The sequence below is a fragment of the Emys orbicularis genome, chromosome 4 (genome assembly GCF_028017835.1).
Source record: "Emys orbicularis isolate rEmyOrb1 chromosome 4, rEmyOrb1.hap1, whole genome shotgun sequence".
Classification (NCBI taxonomy): Eukaryota; Metazoa; Chordata; order Testudines; family Emydidae; genus Emys; species Emys orbicularis.
The window spans coordinates 4021527-4038048 of NC_088686.1; the positions used below are offsets into that span (position 1 = coordinate 4021527).

The following is a 16522-nucleotide window of genomic DNA, read 5'->3' on the forward strand; positions in this document are numbered from 1 at the left end:
ACGTATTTATACTTATTTATTGCTATATATGACAAAAAACTAAACAAATACCACTAGTTGTAGCAAATCTGAAGGAATTTTTCAATACAAAATCCTTCCACAAAGGAACAAACTTTCCCACCTGTTTATTTGCATTGCCATCATTTTCATCTATGTGAGATGTGCTTGAGGAGGCCTTACAATCTCCTTCTTTTGTTTTTTGTTTTCTTGGTATGTGGACCTTTGGAGAAGAAAACATAATACTACAGAAGCACTGTGTGGGCCTCTGAGGGTCAGTCTCTGATTTCTTCTCTACTCCTTGAGCTGTTTTCCAGGTGCTCTCTTGTAATAGTCTTCCTTCTCGATGAGGACTGGCATATATTGTTTCTCCACTTCCATACCTTTCTGCTAACTGAGCCCCAGTTTTAGAAGGGTCGGAATTTGCGTTCACAGTATCAATCACAGTATTTTGAGACATTTCATCATCAGCATCAATTGGCTCCACAAGAAAAACATCATCCTGACTGTTGCTGGTATTGTTAACTGTACATTCTCCATTAAAGTTACTGACTTGTTTGGCAAAATCAGATTTGATTAAGGGCTTGTTCACGATTGTTGAAGAAATGCTTTGCTTGATTTGGTTTGACAATGCAGGATCTGGCCAATAAAAAAAAAAAAATTTCAGGCAAAGCAACTCATGTTATTTCAAGAAAAGCAAACCTGCATTCATAAAACCAGAAATCTGATTCTATTACAATGAACCTTGAGTAGAAACTACAGCTTCCCTCCCCACCCCTCTGCCTCCAATCAGCTGGCACAATGATTTCCACATACCCCAAGACCAGCAACTCAGCTGCTGCTACTAGGTGCAAGCAGCCTTTCAATCTCAGACATTGCCTGGTGGAGTTGGCCCATGCAGGAGCTCCAAGTAAGACTTCTGCTGCTAAAGGCCACTTCAACCTTCCTCACCTGCTGTCCTTACCAAACTGCTCCTAAGCTGGTAGTGATAAAGTGACGAACGCAGAAGTCTGAAATTTGTATGCAGAAGTATAGAGAGGCTCCAAGAACTTTTCTATCTGCCCACATAGACCTGAAGAAGAGCTCTGTGGGGCTCAAAAACTTGTCTCTCTCACCAACCGACGCTGGTACTATAAGAGAGATTACCTCACCCATTTGCCCACACAGAGGCAGAATGTGGAGAGACAACATAGATGGGAATTTACATAGTACTGCTAGTAGGGAGAAGTTGATATAGTAGGGAGAAGATAATAGAAGATAATACCAAGCTCCACAATTGGAATCAGATGTCATAAGAAGTAATTTTTATAAAAGAAACAAGATAAATGATACACCCACCCATCTCAAAATGAAGGATTGGTACAAATCTAGAAAAAGTGTCCAGTGCAGGGGTTCTCAACCTTTTTCTTTTGAGCCCTTCCGCCAAAAAAATTCCATGGCCTGCCTGTTTTTCTGCATATCCAGTAGATTAAAAATTGGGGACAGCATTAGGGGGTACCAAGCAGAGCAATTGCCTGGGGCCCCACAATGTTAAGTTGCTCGTCTTCAGCTTGAGCCCTGGGTGGTGGGGCAATGATGGGGAAGGGAAGAGAAGATACTGTAACTACCGCACACCCTCGCTATAATGCCCTTGATAATAACTTACCTTCTGCTATAATGAACCCAGTCCCTGGATCCCACCTCCAGGCACCGGCGTAGGAAGCAGGTGCTTGGGGCGGCCAATGGAAAGGGGCGGCACGTCCGGGTCTTCAGCGGCAAGTCCCTCGGTCCCTCTTGGAGGGAAGGACCGGCCGCCGAGGAATGAAGCGGTGCGGTAGAGCTGCCGCCGATTGCGGCTTTATCTTTTTTTTTTCTTCGCCACTTGGGGCAGCAAAAAAGCTGGAGCTGGCCCTGCCCACCTCGATTCCCATGGCTGCCCGGTCCTCCAGCCCCTGCAGCTATCGCAGTCAGCTGCCTTCCCTCCCCCCGCCACAGGACTCTTTCGCTAAAATGAACAAATGGTTTGATCCCGATGGGTTTGTTATGGCAAGGGTGTATTGTATCTAAAATACCCACTAACATAGAAACATAAGAAACCAGTCACTGTTTTAAGAACCACTACCAGCACTGCCAAGAAAAGTACCTTTTTGCTGCTTCTGCACTTTCTGTTTTATGCGCAAGAAGAACTTTTGAGGAGATTCTGAAACCAGAGTGTCCACAGCGAGGGAATCCACATTTTTGTTTCGCACTATCTTGGTGCAATGCAGGGCTAAAAGAAAAATGTTCTCTTAAATTCAGGAAGTGAGTAACAGCATAACAGAAATTGTTAGTAATTCATTTAAAAATTAGTAGACTAAATATAAATTTCATAGAACATTCGCTTCACAAATGAAAAAATAAACAATTCTCTTATTTCTTGTATTTCAAACTTAAAAAAAAAAAACCACACACACACACACACCAGGATTTATATTAGCCATTTGTTCTAAGTGTGAAACTGTTTGATTAAAAGTTTATTTATTTATTTTTTAAATAAAGGTCATGCCCCACTTCTCAACAGACCCGATTTGGCTCACTCCTAATATTCCCTCTACTTGCCAATATCAGAGTTGTCTTTTGGAGTAGGAAACGGCAGTGCTTCTTATCTATGGCTAGGAACAGGCACAGTCTGATGAGATACAGTTTCTCTCTTTTCTTGTTTTTACCTCCCGTCTTCTTCCTCTTTTGTCTTAGATCTCTTCTCTACATGAGCAGTTCAGCTTTTAAAAATCTTTTAGAAGTACCAGCGTGAAATCCTGCCCCACTGATGTCAATGGGAGCTTTGTTATTGACTGCAGTGGGATCAGGCTTTCACCCCTAATAAGTAGTGCTGTTACTAACCCCCAATGGAACAGCAGATTCCAGCTAACAACCAAAACTGTTATTACTTTAGTTTCAAAAAATTCCACACCTTTAAAGCAAACAAAAAAACCCAAAACATTAAGATGTCTGCAAATGAACATTTAAGGGAGCCAGCCAGTTCCTCTCACTCCTTTGTCACGGTGTACAAATGGAAAACTTCTGTACAGGCAAATTCAGTCATTTAAGTTTTCTATGCTTTTTTCCTTCTGAGGCTAGAGCTCTCCCATGGACTTAATTACTCCAGCCCCAGCGAGCAATGGTAGCAACATCCATGGGAGAAGCTCTCTCACCAACAGAACTTAGGTCAATGTAGCTTACATCACTCAGAGGGGTGGCTTATTCACACCCCTGCGTGATGCAACTTATACCGAGTTAAGCTGTAGCCTGTACACAGCCTGAATACATACATAAAAAGGCTCAAAACTACTAGAACATTGTATGACTACAGTGGTCTCATATTGTTCATAAGACATTAAGATACTACAAACCATGTCATTCCCCCTAAGATATCACAGCACAGGGACAGTGTGGGTATGTGAAGTACCCTCCACAGCAGCATACTCCCAGTTCTAAAACCCTACAAAAGCATAGCACACCTGATGGAATAGAAATCCATGACTGTGTGTACTGGTTGCTCCCTGAAGCTTGATCCATCCCTCCATTCAGACACACAATCACTATATTACAGTGATACAGATCAGACAGATACCACCATCATCCTTGCATTTTACTGGAGATGTAATATAACCAGGCATCTTGGAAATATAATGCAACAAACCTTTCCCTGGCTGGATCTGTCTATCAGGTACCTTGCCAGCTCTTTGCTGGTTTTCTTCATCACTGGATTTTTTATCCTGTGTTCCCTGATGGACAAGTTTCGTAGCAGGAGTCAGGATCAAATCGCTGTTGTAATTTGTCCCTAACAATGTTCCCTTAGATGGCATTTGATGCTGCTTTTCATGGGATGCCTTGGCTTTCATTCTTTGGAAGATTTTTGCTGGAGATTCATGAGTTAAAGGATCACAAGCTTTGCGTTTCAGTAAATTTTTGTCTTTTAGTGGCAAGATCTGTTGCTGCTGGCAAGATGCAGCTTGTACTGCTACAGTGTCAGAATCTGGCCTTATTTCACTGAGGTCAAGAAATTCTTTAACATAAGTGCCATCTGTTATTAATGTGGACTGAAAAATACCTTCCATTTTCTTGGAAGTTCCTGCCCCTCGTGCATGGTTTTCCTTGAAGTCACGTAAAACTGAAGGGAGCACAGCTTCTTTTGTTGCAGAAGTAGTCAGACCAGCATCTTGAAATTTCACCAAATCTTTTAAAGGAGTAATAGTACCTGACGGTATGTTGCTCATTAAGATTGCCTGCAAAGGCATATCTCCTCTTCTGCTAGAAGAAATGTGAGATTTTGAAATCCTTGTGTTTTTTAAAGGTGTAGCAATCATCTTGCCAATGTTGACAACTATGTGTTGTGCTCCTACTGCAAAGTCATTAAAATGTGCATGTTTAGGTATAGTTTTTTAACTAAAAGAAGGAGGAACATGAATTCCATGGATTGTCGACTTTATTTCTTCAAATGTCAGCTAGAAAGAGAAACGTGGTGAAAAGAAGTTGGTCTTTACGTTTTCATTGTTAGTGCCACATTTTAAAGTAAACTTCTGTTGTACATCAATCAAGCTGAAGTGCTAGGTACAGACTGGCAGCCTGCTTGTTTCACAGCCAATTATTTAGTTTCAGAAAAGGGACACACAAACATAGCACTCGCAGTACAGTGTACTGCAGCAAGTGTGTTTTCATGGATTGCTCGGTTGACTAGATTAAGAATGTCTCCCCCTTGACGTCAATAGGAGACTTCCCAGCTGATTTCAAGGGGAAGAGGATCAAGTCCCTTGGCTGTTTTCTGAAACTACAAGGCTCCAGCCTCTTCCCGGCTTCAGGAAACTGATGGGGAAAGATCAGCTTTGGGCTTAGGAGTTCCCCACCCCCATAGTCAATACCCAGGGCATCTGTGCAACGAGAGCTGGGGTTTCACGGGCGACACAGAGCTCGTGTGCAGCGCCGAGCACAGGCCACGAGAGAGACAAAGCCCGGGAGGGAACAGCCGCCGCTGCTGACAGCAGGTGCCTCCCACCAGCTCCAGGCGCCCGGTACAAGCGGCCACCCACCGCGGCTCTCCCCTAGCCCAGACAGCAGCGCGGGTCTAGCCCTGGGCGGGCCACGCCGGCTGGGTCCGCGCTCTGCCCTGTCACACCGCCACCCCTCCCCCAAGCGCCCGGCCCGCCACACTCACCCCGCCGCCTCGCTCGCGCCGCCGCCGCCGCTTCTCTCTCCCCTGCGCCGCGCGCGCGCGGCCGTTACAAGTTTTGAGTCCCGCCGCCTCGCACGCTGATTGGCAGGGAGGGGAGTGACGTTGGCGGAGGCGGGGCTGCGGCAGGAGAGGGCAGAGACGCCGGCCGGCCCGCGGGGCGTGGTTCGCTCGCAGTGACGTAAGGCGCGGTGGGCGGGAAGCGGGTGTGGCGGGGGCGGGGGGTAGCTGGGTCCAGCCTGTCAGCCGCGGTCGCTGATGACCCCGACGCTGGGAGGGAGGGAACGCGCCCCCCCAGCGCTGCCCGCACCCGGGCTGGGGGCGGTCACCGCTGGCTGCTGGGGTAGCGCCTGCTGACTACGCGAGGGGGTCCCACCGGCAGGAGTAGGGCGGGGCTGGCTGCTCGCTGCAGGGAGAACAGGGGCCAGCCCCAGCCAGCCGCCTCGCGTGTTTGTTTCCTCTTCAGCGTTTTGCTTGTGGAAGCTCAGTGGCAGTTCGGCGCAAGCTGCTCGAAGCTTAACCCCCGCCCCGAGTCTGTCAACATCCGCACTCCGCCGGAGCCCGGCCCCTACACCTGAGAGCAGGGCTAAGGGGTCGTCTGCGAACTCCGCAAACAGGAACCGGATTTTACTTTCAGTGTCTCCTCGGAGGTGGAGTAAAGAAACCGGTTTAAAGGGCCCTTTAAGTCGAAAGAAAGGGCTTCGTCGTGTGGACGTGTCCAGGCTTAATTCGATTTAACGCTGCTAAAGTCGACCTAAACTCGTAGTGTAGACCAGGCCTAAGAAAAGGGACTTTGGCTCCCCCTCAAAGACCTTATGCACCTGAGCAATTTTGCCTCACCTGAGTAAAGTTACTCCTGTGCAGGTGTTTGCATGATCCAAGTGTTGTTTATTAACAAGAGGGGCATCTCTGCTTTGTTCTTTACATTTCCTAAGAGTTTTTAAAGAAATGTTCTTGCTCAGTTTGATTTGCATTTTGTCAAGAAAGGCAAAGTCCTCCTTCAATTTACAAAATATTTCCCCTCTGAGAGGGTTATTTATCTCACTGATACTTGAGTGTAAGATTTTATATCCATCAGATGATGAGGCAGCCCTTTTGCTGCTAATGACTTCAGTAGGTTTGTAGGTATTATTAATACGGGGGGGGAGGAATAGCTCAGTGGTTTGCGCATTGGCCTGCTTAAACCCAGGGTTGTGAGTTCAATCCTTGAGGGGGCCACTTAGGGAGCTGGGGCAAAAATCAGTACTTGGACCTGCTAGTGAAGGCAGGGGGCTAGACTTGATGACCTTTCAGGGTCCCTTCCAGTTCTATGAGATAGGTGTATATCTCCATATATATTATTTTTTTTATTTATTATTCCAAATAGTGAGTTCTACCACCATGTTACAAAAGGACAAAGACAAGTGAATGGTGACACTAACAAAACTTTTTTCCAGATGTGCTAGCTCACTGAGATAACAAGAAAATAAAAAGGGAGTTAAATCAGGAGATAGCCAAGGCATCTAATAGAGCAGACCTCATGGATTTAGATTGGCTCCACTAGAGCTTTAAAATTCAGAATTGCAGGCAAAAGGCCATGTAACTATTCAACAGTGCAACTGACTGGATAATTACACTAGTTAAGCACAGTGCACATATATACAATCTAAATCAAGGAAAAGGAAAATACACAATTACTGGCACTCAGAGTCCAAGCTTGGTGTCTTCAGAGAGGAAACTGGTGACAGCTTGTTGAGTTTTTCAGGAGAACATCCAGTTTGATGAAAAACCTCTTTCACAAGCTCAAGGCATCTGGGCAGGAGTGGCTGTCTGGACCCCATTCTTTGCTAAGACCATCAGATATGGATTTCCTAAGTGTCTGTGCTGCTTCCCCTCTCCTCCTCTAATCTGTAGAGAGAGAGCAACCTGTGTGAGTAGTGAGAGGATATTGTGTGGGCAGGGGAATGAGAGGCAACATGCAATATGTGCATGTGGTGAAGGAGAGAGGATTGGTTGTGAAAAACTGAAAGGGAAGTGCTCACCAGTCCCATGCACTGTTTTCTTCAGCAAGCTGATAACTTTGCATTATGCTATTGGTTTCACCTACCTGTGCTGCTAACTGTGTGTCAATCACTTAAACTGGGAACATCTGGTAAGGTAATTTAAAAGAAACCCAACATTAGCTGGTAAAATTAAAAGGGAGATAGAATTAGAGACAGAGAGAAAACACCAGAGGAAGTTGGTAAAAAATCAAAACAGGAGCTGCAAGGGAAGGGGCACTTTTATATTTTGTGTCTGGTTGTTTAGATCGTAATTGTGGCCTAGGTATAATGATAACAGATCTTGGGGCTGTAGCGGGGCAATAGAAATAAAGTATATTGGCTGTATTATACGTACAAACGTACGTGTGTGGTGTCATTGATGAGTGGTTCCATCCTATAGCAGGGGTTATTGCTATTTTCTAGCATCCAGTCTTTTACATACTGTTTTGCCTTGGGAAATCTCCTAAAACTTAATATATCATTGCCCATTTTATCCCATCTGCACTAGATTATCTATAATATCAAGGAAGAATGCCAGTTCCTTGCACTCTTGAAATAAGGTACCATGAGGAGGGCTTGGGCTAGGCTGGGGGAGCCTTTTAATATTAAGAGAAACTCAGTGCATCTCATTCAACCAGAATAGATTATTCTTTGAAATTAAAAAAAAAAAAAATTCATGTTTTGAGGATTTGCATTCTGATTCCTACAGAGATTTATAGCAACTATGAAGAACCTTGGAAATCAGTCATTAATTGTCACTCTCCCTTTTGGAGCTATTTTCTTGGCAGTGGTGTAATTAGATTTGTCCTTTCTACATATCTACCTAGTTAACCACTTTATAATCTATTGACATTACCATGTTTATTTGCTCCATTTTTATAAAAAGTGCATGCTGTTGCTTCAGAAGCAGTACTAATTTTTATCATGCTCTGCAGTACTCTTTTTGACTTTCTGAGATCTCATTTCAGGTACATTTAGATCTCTGAATAAATCTGATCCTTCTTTTGCCTTTGGGGAAGAAGTCAAATTTTGTTTATAATTATTTAATGACCCATACTTTGGCTTTAAAACTCCAGAAATGCCATTAAATCCACTTAAATCTTTAATTTCCTCTTTGATTCATGCTGCAAATTAATTAGATACATTAAGTCCCTAATCTCTCACTTGCTTTTTGTCTTCCCATTTCTTCCTTGGCAGGGTCTGTATTTTATTTGTTGCAGTTGAATGAATCTTGGCTGTTGGCTGTAGGACTTCTGGCTTTGTTTTCAGAAACTGGAAGGTCTGCCATGAATGAAGCAGAGGGCTACAGGAAGAGAAAAGACGATCTTGTGGTTCAGGCAGTTGAATGCTACCTGGAAGAACTCTGTTCTATCCTTGCCTCAGACAGAGTTTGTGTGATGCAAGGCACATTACTGAAACCAAAACTCTCACAGGTGGCCACTAACTGTGTGTTCCTCATTTTCTGAGCACCAGACTTGAGACACTTGGGGCCTGACTTCTAGACCTGCTGAGCACCCACAACTGCAGCTATGGCTGCTTAGCTTTAAGAGGACAATGCTGTCTGGAGGAATAAGCACAGGACTGGGTGTTTATGTGGGACTAGTTCTAATCCTGACTCTGCTGCTGATTCGTTTGCGGCCTTGAGCAAGTCACTTTGCCCCAGATTTTTAAAGGTATTTAAGGGTACGTCTACACTTACTTCCTGGTTCGGCGGCAGGCAATCGATCTTCTGGGATCGATTTATCGCGTCTTGTCTAGACGCGATAAATCGATCCTGGATCGATCCCGGAAGTGCTCACCGTCGACGCCGGTACTCCAGCTCGGCGAGAGGAGTACGCGGCATCGACGGGGGAGCCTGCCTTCCGCGTCTGGACCCGCGGTAAGTTCGGACTAAGGTACTTCGAATTCAGCTACGTTATTAACGTAGCTGAATTTGCGTACCTTAGTCCGAAGTGGGGGGTTAGTGTGGACCAGGCCTTAGTGTTGTTCTGTTCAGCATTGCAAGGCCTAAGTGTCATTTTCAAAAGTGGCCTAGGCACTTAGACTCCGACTCACATTTTAAAATGAGACATGCTCCTAAATCAGTTGAGCATTGCAACGCAGAGCAATGCCTAAATACCTTTAAATATCTGGGCCTTTGCCTTTGTTCATTTGTAAAATGCGGAGTTGTGAAGATAAAATCATTAATATTTTTAGGCTCAGATAGTACAGTGAGTGCATAGAAGACAACCTGAAATTAATAATTCTGGGTTTGGATGGTGTGTAATAAATAAGGCCTGTGAACATTGTTCATCATGCGTGGTGAATGATGCAGAGGTTCTATGGAAAAAATACTGTGTGATCATGTAATTAAAGACTATTTGTTCATAGCATACAAACAGCAAAGTTGGATAAAAGTATAAAATATTCTCTCTGGAAGGTGGCAGTGTAACACACTACTTTATTTCTTAGACTCCAGAACCCTAACACACAAGAATCAAAATCAGAGCAAGACAAAGCAGGTTGCTCCCCAAGGTAGAGAAGCACAACTTAATCCACTTTGCTCTAGGCTGACACTTCACAGACTGACTGCTGAAAATCCAGGTCACACGCTTCTGTACAGAACCCCCAAGCCTGCAAGCAAAACCAGAAAACCCTTATACTTCAAGTGACAGCTTGAATTTTTAACACAGTATTCAATGCCCTACTGTAGCATTATGCACAGACAACCTTAATTCTGCCACTTCCTAACTTTCCTGTACTTGACCTTGCAACCTTAACATTCTTTTATTGTAACACGTGTATGGTATCTACAGTATCTCTACAAAACACCCTGTAGTTCATGCACACCTTTATGTACTTCATGGTACATGTTAATATGTGGTATAAATGTAGATGGCAGTCATGCTACCTCATTCAGTCAACTCCCTTCTCTTGTAGGCTTTGGGCCACAGGGCTTACATTTACATAATACTTTTCTTGGCTATGTAACTAATTATTGTCTTTTTTTTAAAGAGAGTGGAAGAATGCAGGAGAAAAGTATGCCAGCCAGTAATACAGGGATAATGAGAGCCACTCACTTGCTGCAGTTACCGCAAGAAATGCTGACTGAGATAATCATGTACCTTCCTCCTGCGGAAAAATCCAAAGTCCGTGCTACGTGCAGTCTCTTCAAGGATCTGGTTGATCAGCCTGTTGTGTGGCAAAAGAGTACCATTGTCCTCCGACGCATAAGCGCTTTCAATGCCGAGTTCTGGGACGTGCTTCGGAAAAGAAAGATCACTTCTATAGAAGTGAAAGAAATTGGGCTTAAGCAATGGCAAAAGCTGCTGAGGTTCATGCCTGGGCTGCTAGATGTAACTGTGGATTCCCTCTGGAGCGAGGAAATCCTGCAAGGGTTACAGCTGCTCACAGATCTACAGAAACTTCACTTGAAAACATGCTCTAGGTTATCTGAGAGAAGTGTAATCAGGGAAGTTGTGAACTTTCAACACCTTACCCACTTGTTGTTGTGCGGCATAACCTTCTTAAGTGGCAGTGAATTGATCAGAATTGCTTGCTTACAAAACCTACATATGCTCTCATTGCATACTGTGCAAAAGGCTCTTCCTGAGAAAGCACTAGAGTATGTTTTATTCCATTTACCAAAACTCAGAGAACTGTCACTTTCTTATATCCTGAGTAAGGAGCATTTTTTGTTATGCCTCAGTTTGCCAGATAGACATCCCATCCCTTATTCATCAGAAGGTGAGTGTTGTTTCTATAGGCTATATTTATATACACTATATTCAGAATTATGGCACCAGTCCTGCCAGCTCTGATGCACGTGTTTAACTTTGCTACCATGAGAAATCAATAGGACAACTCAGGGTGAAACAAGTATGTGCATTAGAACTGGCAGGATTGGGGCCTAAGTGTCCATTGTTGCTCAAAGGATTACATGCTGGGTATATCAGAGTGTGTTGGTAGTGAAGATTTATTCTTAACTGTATCCCCTTGCTTTAGTGGACTAGGTTCAGATTTCCATTGCATTACTGTTTTGATATGTCGTAAACATGTTTCCTAAAGCTTGTGGAGTATTTTAAACTGAATATATAAATAGCTAAAAGGAGGATATAGTTCTTGGCCAAGACTTTCAAAAGTGACTTGATTTTAAGTGCATCTGTTTTCCGATGTCCAAATGGAGACAAATTTAATGGGTCCTGATTTTCCAAAAGAGCTGAGCACTTGCCCTCAAAATCAAGCACCATTAAAAGTGACCCCCAAAAAATTACCCTGCCCACCTTGTCTCTCCCAAATCACTAGTAATTTTTTTAAAATCTTGACGCACACATTTAAGTATTGTAGCATTTTTATAATATACTTCAGTTTTACACTTAAAGCAGAGATTCAACCTCTTTGTTTTGTATGAAAAATCCTGTGTATCTTAACCAACCTTACAGCACATAATCGGAGAGCACAGAGAAAGTTCTCTGGGGATCGTCAGCTGAATTTGTTCCTTAGTTTAGGAATTTTAAAATAATTTTAGATGGACCCTTTATGAAACTTCCATATCTGACCTTTTTTCAGACCCCTTCTACTAGCCAATGATTGGTTTGTTTATTGTTCAAACTTTCTAGATAACTCATTGTCCGATACCTTCCAGTTTGGTTAATAATTTGGCTTAACTGCAACCTAATTTCTTCAAAGTGTGGGGATTTCCCCCCTGTCTTTCCTGTTATATTCACTATGTGCTACCATAAGTATGAACCTAATGTAAAGACTTATACATAACTTGTGCTTTAATATTGGAAAACAAATATCTCTGGGATGTCAAATAAGTACTTCCCCCCACCTTTTCAATCATCCACTATGTTTAGAGTCGCCTCCTGTTCCAAAACTTCAGCTTCACACTCTGGCCTTGAGGCAAACTGGTTATAACCTTCTTTCAGAGTGTTTCCTGGATCAGCTCTCCACCATCCACACTCTGACTGTTTGTTACATCAAGGACTTTTTGTTACACTCAGTGGATGCCTTTGGACAAGTGCTGAAGAACCTACCAAACTTGACAGAATTAAATCTTCTATGTAAGTTGTTTTTAAGGTTGAAGTGTTTGTGGGTTTTGTTCTGTGCAGGCTTAGGAAGGTTTGTGGTAGTTTCATCTTCTGTTAAATGGTGACTGGCAAGACAGCAGAGAGCTTATTTTTATGGATGTTTCTATTGGCTGATATATCTTAATATTGTCTCTGAAAAAATCAGTTCCCCAATTCAGAATCTGATTGGCTTGACTGTGTTCATTCAAACCCGACTGAAAAATCGGTCTAGATATCTACTATTTAATGAAGCTGCTGCCTTATGGCTCTTAATGTCCTCCTTGTTTCCTTCCCAGTCCAGTTTCCAGATCCCCACTACTGCTTATCTACACTTGGGATTTGTCCCCATTTCAGCCATGGAACCAACCACTGATGCAGCTGCACCTGTGATAACCCCTATGAAGTCCTAATCCTCTCTATAAGGGCTGGCCTATACTGAAAACTCAGGGGTGTGAAAAATCCATACCCCTGAGAGATGTAGCTATGCCAACCTAACCCTGGTGTAGACAGCACTAGGTCAATGGGAGGAATTCTTCCATGGACCTAACTACTGACTCGGGGAGGTGGGTTAACTACAGCGATGGAAGAATCCCTCCTGCCACTATAGTTAGTGTCTACACTGAAGTGCTACAGCTGCACAGTTGTGTTGCTGTAGCCATAGGCGCCGGCTTCCTCTGGGCCCCATGGGTGCTCAACCCCCCCAGCCCCACCTCCACCCACCCCCTTCTCCCAAGCCCCCACCTCCACCCCGCCTCTTCCCGCCCCCACTCTGCCCCAGGGCTGGAACACCCACAGAGTCGGCGCCTATGGTTGTAGCATATGAAGTTTAGACAAGTCCTAAGTCACAGGACTGGAAGTTTTTATTTTTATTAGGGGAGCAAAAGATACTATGTTATTAAGCTAAGTACTTGAAAATGCAGGTTTTGAAAATGTAGTCTTCCTAGAGAGCCTTTGTAGTTAAGGCACTAGATGGTACTCAGGAGATCCAAATTCAGCTCCTGGCTCTGCCATGGATTTCCTCTGTGACCTTGGGAAAGTCACTTACTCTCCCCAGGCTTTACTTCCACCTCTATGAAATGGGGATGGTGATACTTCCGTTGTCTGTCTTGTCTATTTAGATTGTAAGCTGTTTGGGCAGGGACAATATGTCACTAAGGCTATATCTACACTACAGCTGGGATCGACGCTCTGAGATCGATCCACCAGCGGTCGATTTAGCAGGTCTAGTGAAGACCCGCCAAATCGACAGCAGATCGTTCTCCAGTTGACCCCTGAACTCTACCCCCGACGAGAAGAATAAGGTAAGTCGATGGGAGAGTTTCTCCCGTCGACCCCCTGCAGTGTAGACCCCGCGGTAACTCCATCTAAGGTATGTCGACTCCAGCTACATTATTCACGTAGCTGGAGTTGCATAGCATAAGTCGACTTACCGCGGTAGTGTAGACATAGTCTATATGTGTGTACTGCACCTAGCACGATGGAGCCATGATTTCAGTTGGGTCTCTAGGTGCTAATATAACACAAACATTGGTTTTATTTGTACCTTTCATGCTTTTGCACTGTCTCATTCTTGCTGAATAGTGGATGAAAAACAGAACTTTGGTATCTATTAAAAAAAGTAAAGACAAAGTTTACTTTAAAAAAAAAAACAAAAAACAACAAAAAAAAACCCCTGATACTTACTTTGAAAAATATTGTCAAGAAAAGAGTCATAAATGTCATATTTTGTCCTCTCTGTCTGCTTTTAAAGGGATCTCCAATTTGGATATGTTTGTTGATAACATTCCTTCCAGCCTTGTTAAACTAAGTGTGATTGGAACCAAGCTCTCAAACTCTGCGCTCAGCTGTTTGTCTGACAAATCCTGGAAGCTAAGAGAAATGGATCTAACCCTGTCATATGGATTTGATGAAAAGACTCTGAAACAATTTCCCCACCTCTTTCCACTGCTGACTAGACTCTGCCTTAGGTATGACCAAACAATGTGCTACCGATGTTGAAGAATGAAAGAAACTTACTACATTAGGACTTGTATGTTAAAAGCTGCACTGGTTTAACTAAAAGTGTGAGGTTTTTAAACCAATTTTTAGATAAACTGGTGCAAGTCTGTGTGTAGACATGGCTGTAGTTAACACCCCTTTAAAGCTAAATAAAGAGGCAGCACAAAACAATTAAGAAGGTGGGGGTTCTTTATTTACCCTGTTTTGTGTCTCCTGGGAGTTCCAGTTAATGGAAGTGAAATAACTAAATCGGTTGTAATTCACACCTCTGGCTATTTCAGTTCAAGTCTGTGTGTGAATAAATGCCCTATTTTGAAATAATTCAGTAAAAAAGAAATCAAGTTATTCAGAAATAAGAGTATCAATACACAGGCTTGAACTGCAATAATTACAGATGTGAAATGTAGCCGCAATCAGTATTTTGGTTCCATTTACCATGTGAACAAGCCCTTGCTTCCAGACCATCAGATTCAGCCCAGTGTATTCAGGGGAGGGGAAGGGAAGGGCAGGGCAGGGGAGATATCTCCCTTACCATGCCGGTAAAGCTAATAGGCAATTGGGTAGTCAGTAGCAGGAGCAAGTGTTTCTGCTCTCACAAGTGCTGAAGAATTGTGGGCATGGGAAACTTGCCCTCATTTCCTTATCCTCTGAATATACAGATAGACATGAGCAGGAGATGAGTTGACCTTGTTGACCCCCACGTGAGATGGCTAGTGAGCTCATTAGTTGACTCCCAAAGAGCATAGGAGGATGCCAGACTTGAAGACATGGTGATGGTTGTACAATGCCAGCACTTGCAACTGTGCAATGACGCTGGGTAGCCAAAAACTGAAGAACCCAGCAGGGAAGTGAGGAGCTGTAGTAAGGGCAGAGCCATAGACTAGTACATCTGGTCCCTCAATATTCCTTCCCCCAGGGAAGTCTTTTTAACTCACTAGTTTCCAAATAGTGACATCCTGGCCTGGTAGGCTGCCATTTTCACTCCTCCATCCGGCGCAGGCAGGGAGTTTTTCCTTTCTCCCAAGTTGGGGGGCCTGGTAGCTCATCCAGCAATTGGGGAGGATCTGATCTTTGAGTAGCAGTGAGCTGGCCAAAACGCCCTGATCATGCTCTGGAGAAGACATATAATTCCCTTTGCCCATCCGTACTCCATAGGGCAGCCCTCTGGGATAAAAAGTTCTTTACAATTAGTTACATTACTAATCCTTTGTCCCTGGCAATGCTCATTGCTGGCATGCTTGTGCATTGACAGGGATGTGGAAGAGACCTGTTAGGCCACCCAGACCACCTCTAATCTCTCTGAGGCTTTGTCTTCACTACCCGCCGATCCGGCGGGTAGCAATCGGTCTATCGGGGATCGACTTACCGCGTCTAGTGAAGACGTGGTAAAATCTATCCCTGATCGCTCTGCCGTCGACTCCGGAAATCCACCTCGGCAAGAGGCGGCAGCGGAGTCGGCGGCAGCGCGGCAGCGGTCGACTTTCCCGCGTCCTCACTGCCAGGTAAGCCGACCTAAAATACGCAACTTCAGCTACGGTATTCACGTAGCTGAAGTTGCGTATCTTAGGTCGGACCCCCGCTGCAGTGTAGACCTAGCTTGATTCTATGAACACACATCTCTGCCATCACTAGTGGGAGATTCTGGATCTTTAAGTCGCCAATATAGAAACTGTTCTTTTGCTCTGTATTTCAGATGTCTCTCTGTTTGTGACTCCCTCTGAAACCCTAAGTACAATCTGTTTTTCATCCCCAGTGGTTTTGTTTTGACTGACAATATCTTGTTGAGCTTGGCTAAAATGGAGAGTTTGCGAGAACTTGATGTCACTGGTGGCACAAATCTGACAAAAGAAGCAATCCAGAATTTTCGCATCACAACGGACTGCAGGGTACATCTCCTTGTAGAGCGGCATTCAGTGTCTTCTAAATGTGACTGCTTATGGAGCACGTAGTACACTGCCTTTCTTTTAACCCACCACTGTTTACAGAGCTTTGATTGCTAAATGTACTGCTATCAGGAAACCAAGAATGTTCTGTAAAGTTCTGCTGAAATTCCATGTGAGGAAGAGAGGTAGTGGAAACAAACCTTCAACATTCTCAATAACTGTATAGCTCTTCACTACAGCCAATGGCTTATGAATATGAAAAACAGAAATGTCTTCTTTGAGCCTGTAACACTGACAAGCCAGAACTGTAAACAAATACTGGCATTCTATATTAAAATTTCTGAGCAAGTTTCCAATGGCCATTGATAAAACTCTGCACTTCTATTA

At 43.9% G+C, this 16522-nt stretch overlaps 2 protein-coding genes across 2 annotated transcripts in view; one reads left to right on the top strand and one right to left on the bottom strand.

Moving 5' to 3' along the window:
- Window positions 1-4322, bottom strand: part of MIS18BP1 (MIS18 binding protein 1) — a 38551-nt gene extending 34229 nt beyond the window's left edge. Inside the window, exons 1-3 of the mRNA XM_065404400.1 lie at window positions 3656-4322; window positions 2120-2245; window positions 122-636 (exon numbers count right to left, since the gene is read on the bottom strand). Coding sequence (XP_065260472.1) covers window positions 122-636; window positions 2120-2245; window positions 3656-4322 — 1308 coding nt within the window. The remainder of the gene's footprint in view (window positions 1-121; window positions 637-2119; window positions 2246-3655) is intronic.
- Window positions 4323-10208: 5886 nt separating this feature from the next.
- On the top strand, window positions 10209-16201 carry LOC135877157 (uncharacterized). Its single transcript, XM_065402509.1, has 4 exons — window positions 10209-10929; window positions 12114-12248; window positions 14005-14221; window positions 16006-16201. The coding sequence occupies exons 1-4, from the start codon at window positions 10209-10211 to the stop codon at window positions 16199-16201; spliced, it is 1269 nt and encodes a 422-aa protein (XP_065258581.1).
- The last annotated feature ends 321 nt before the right edge of the window (window positions 16202-16522 follow it).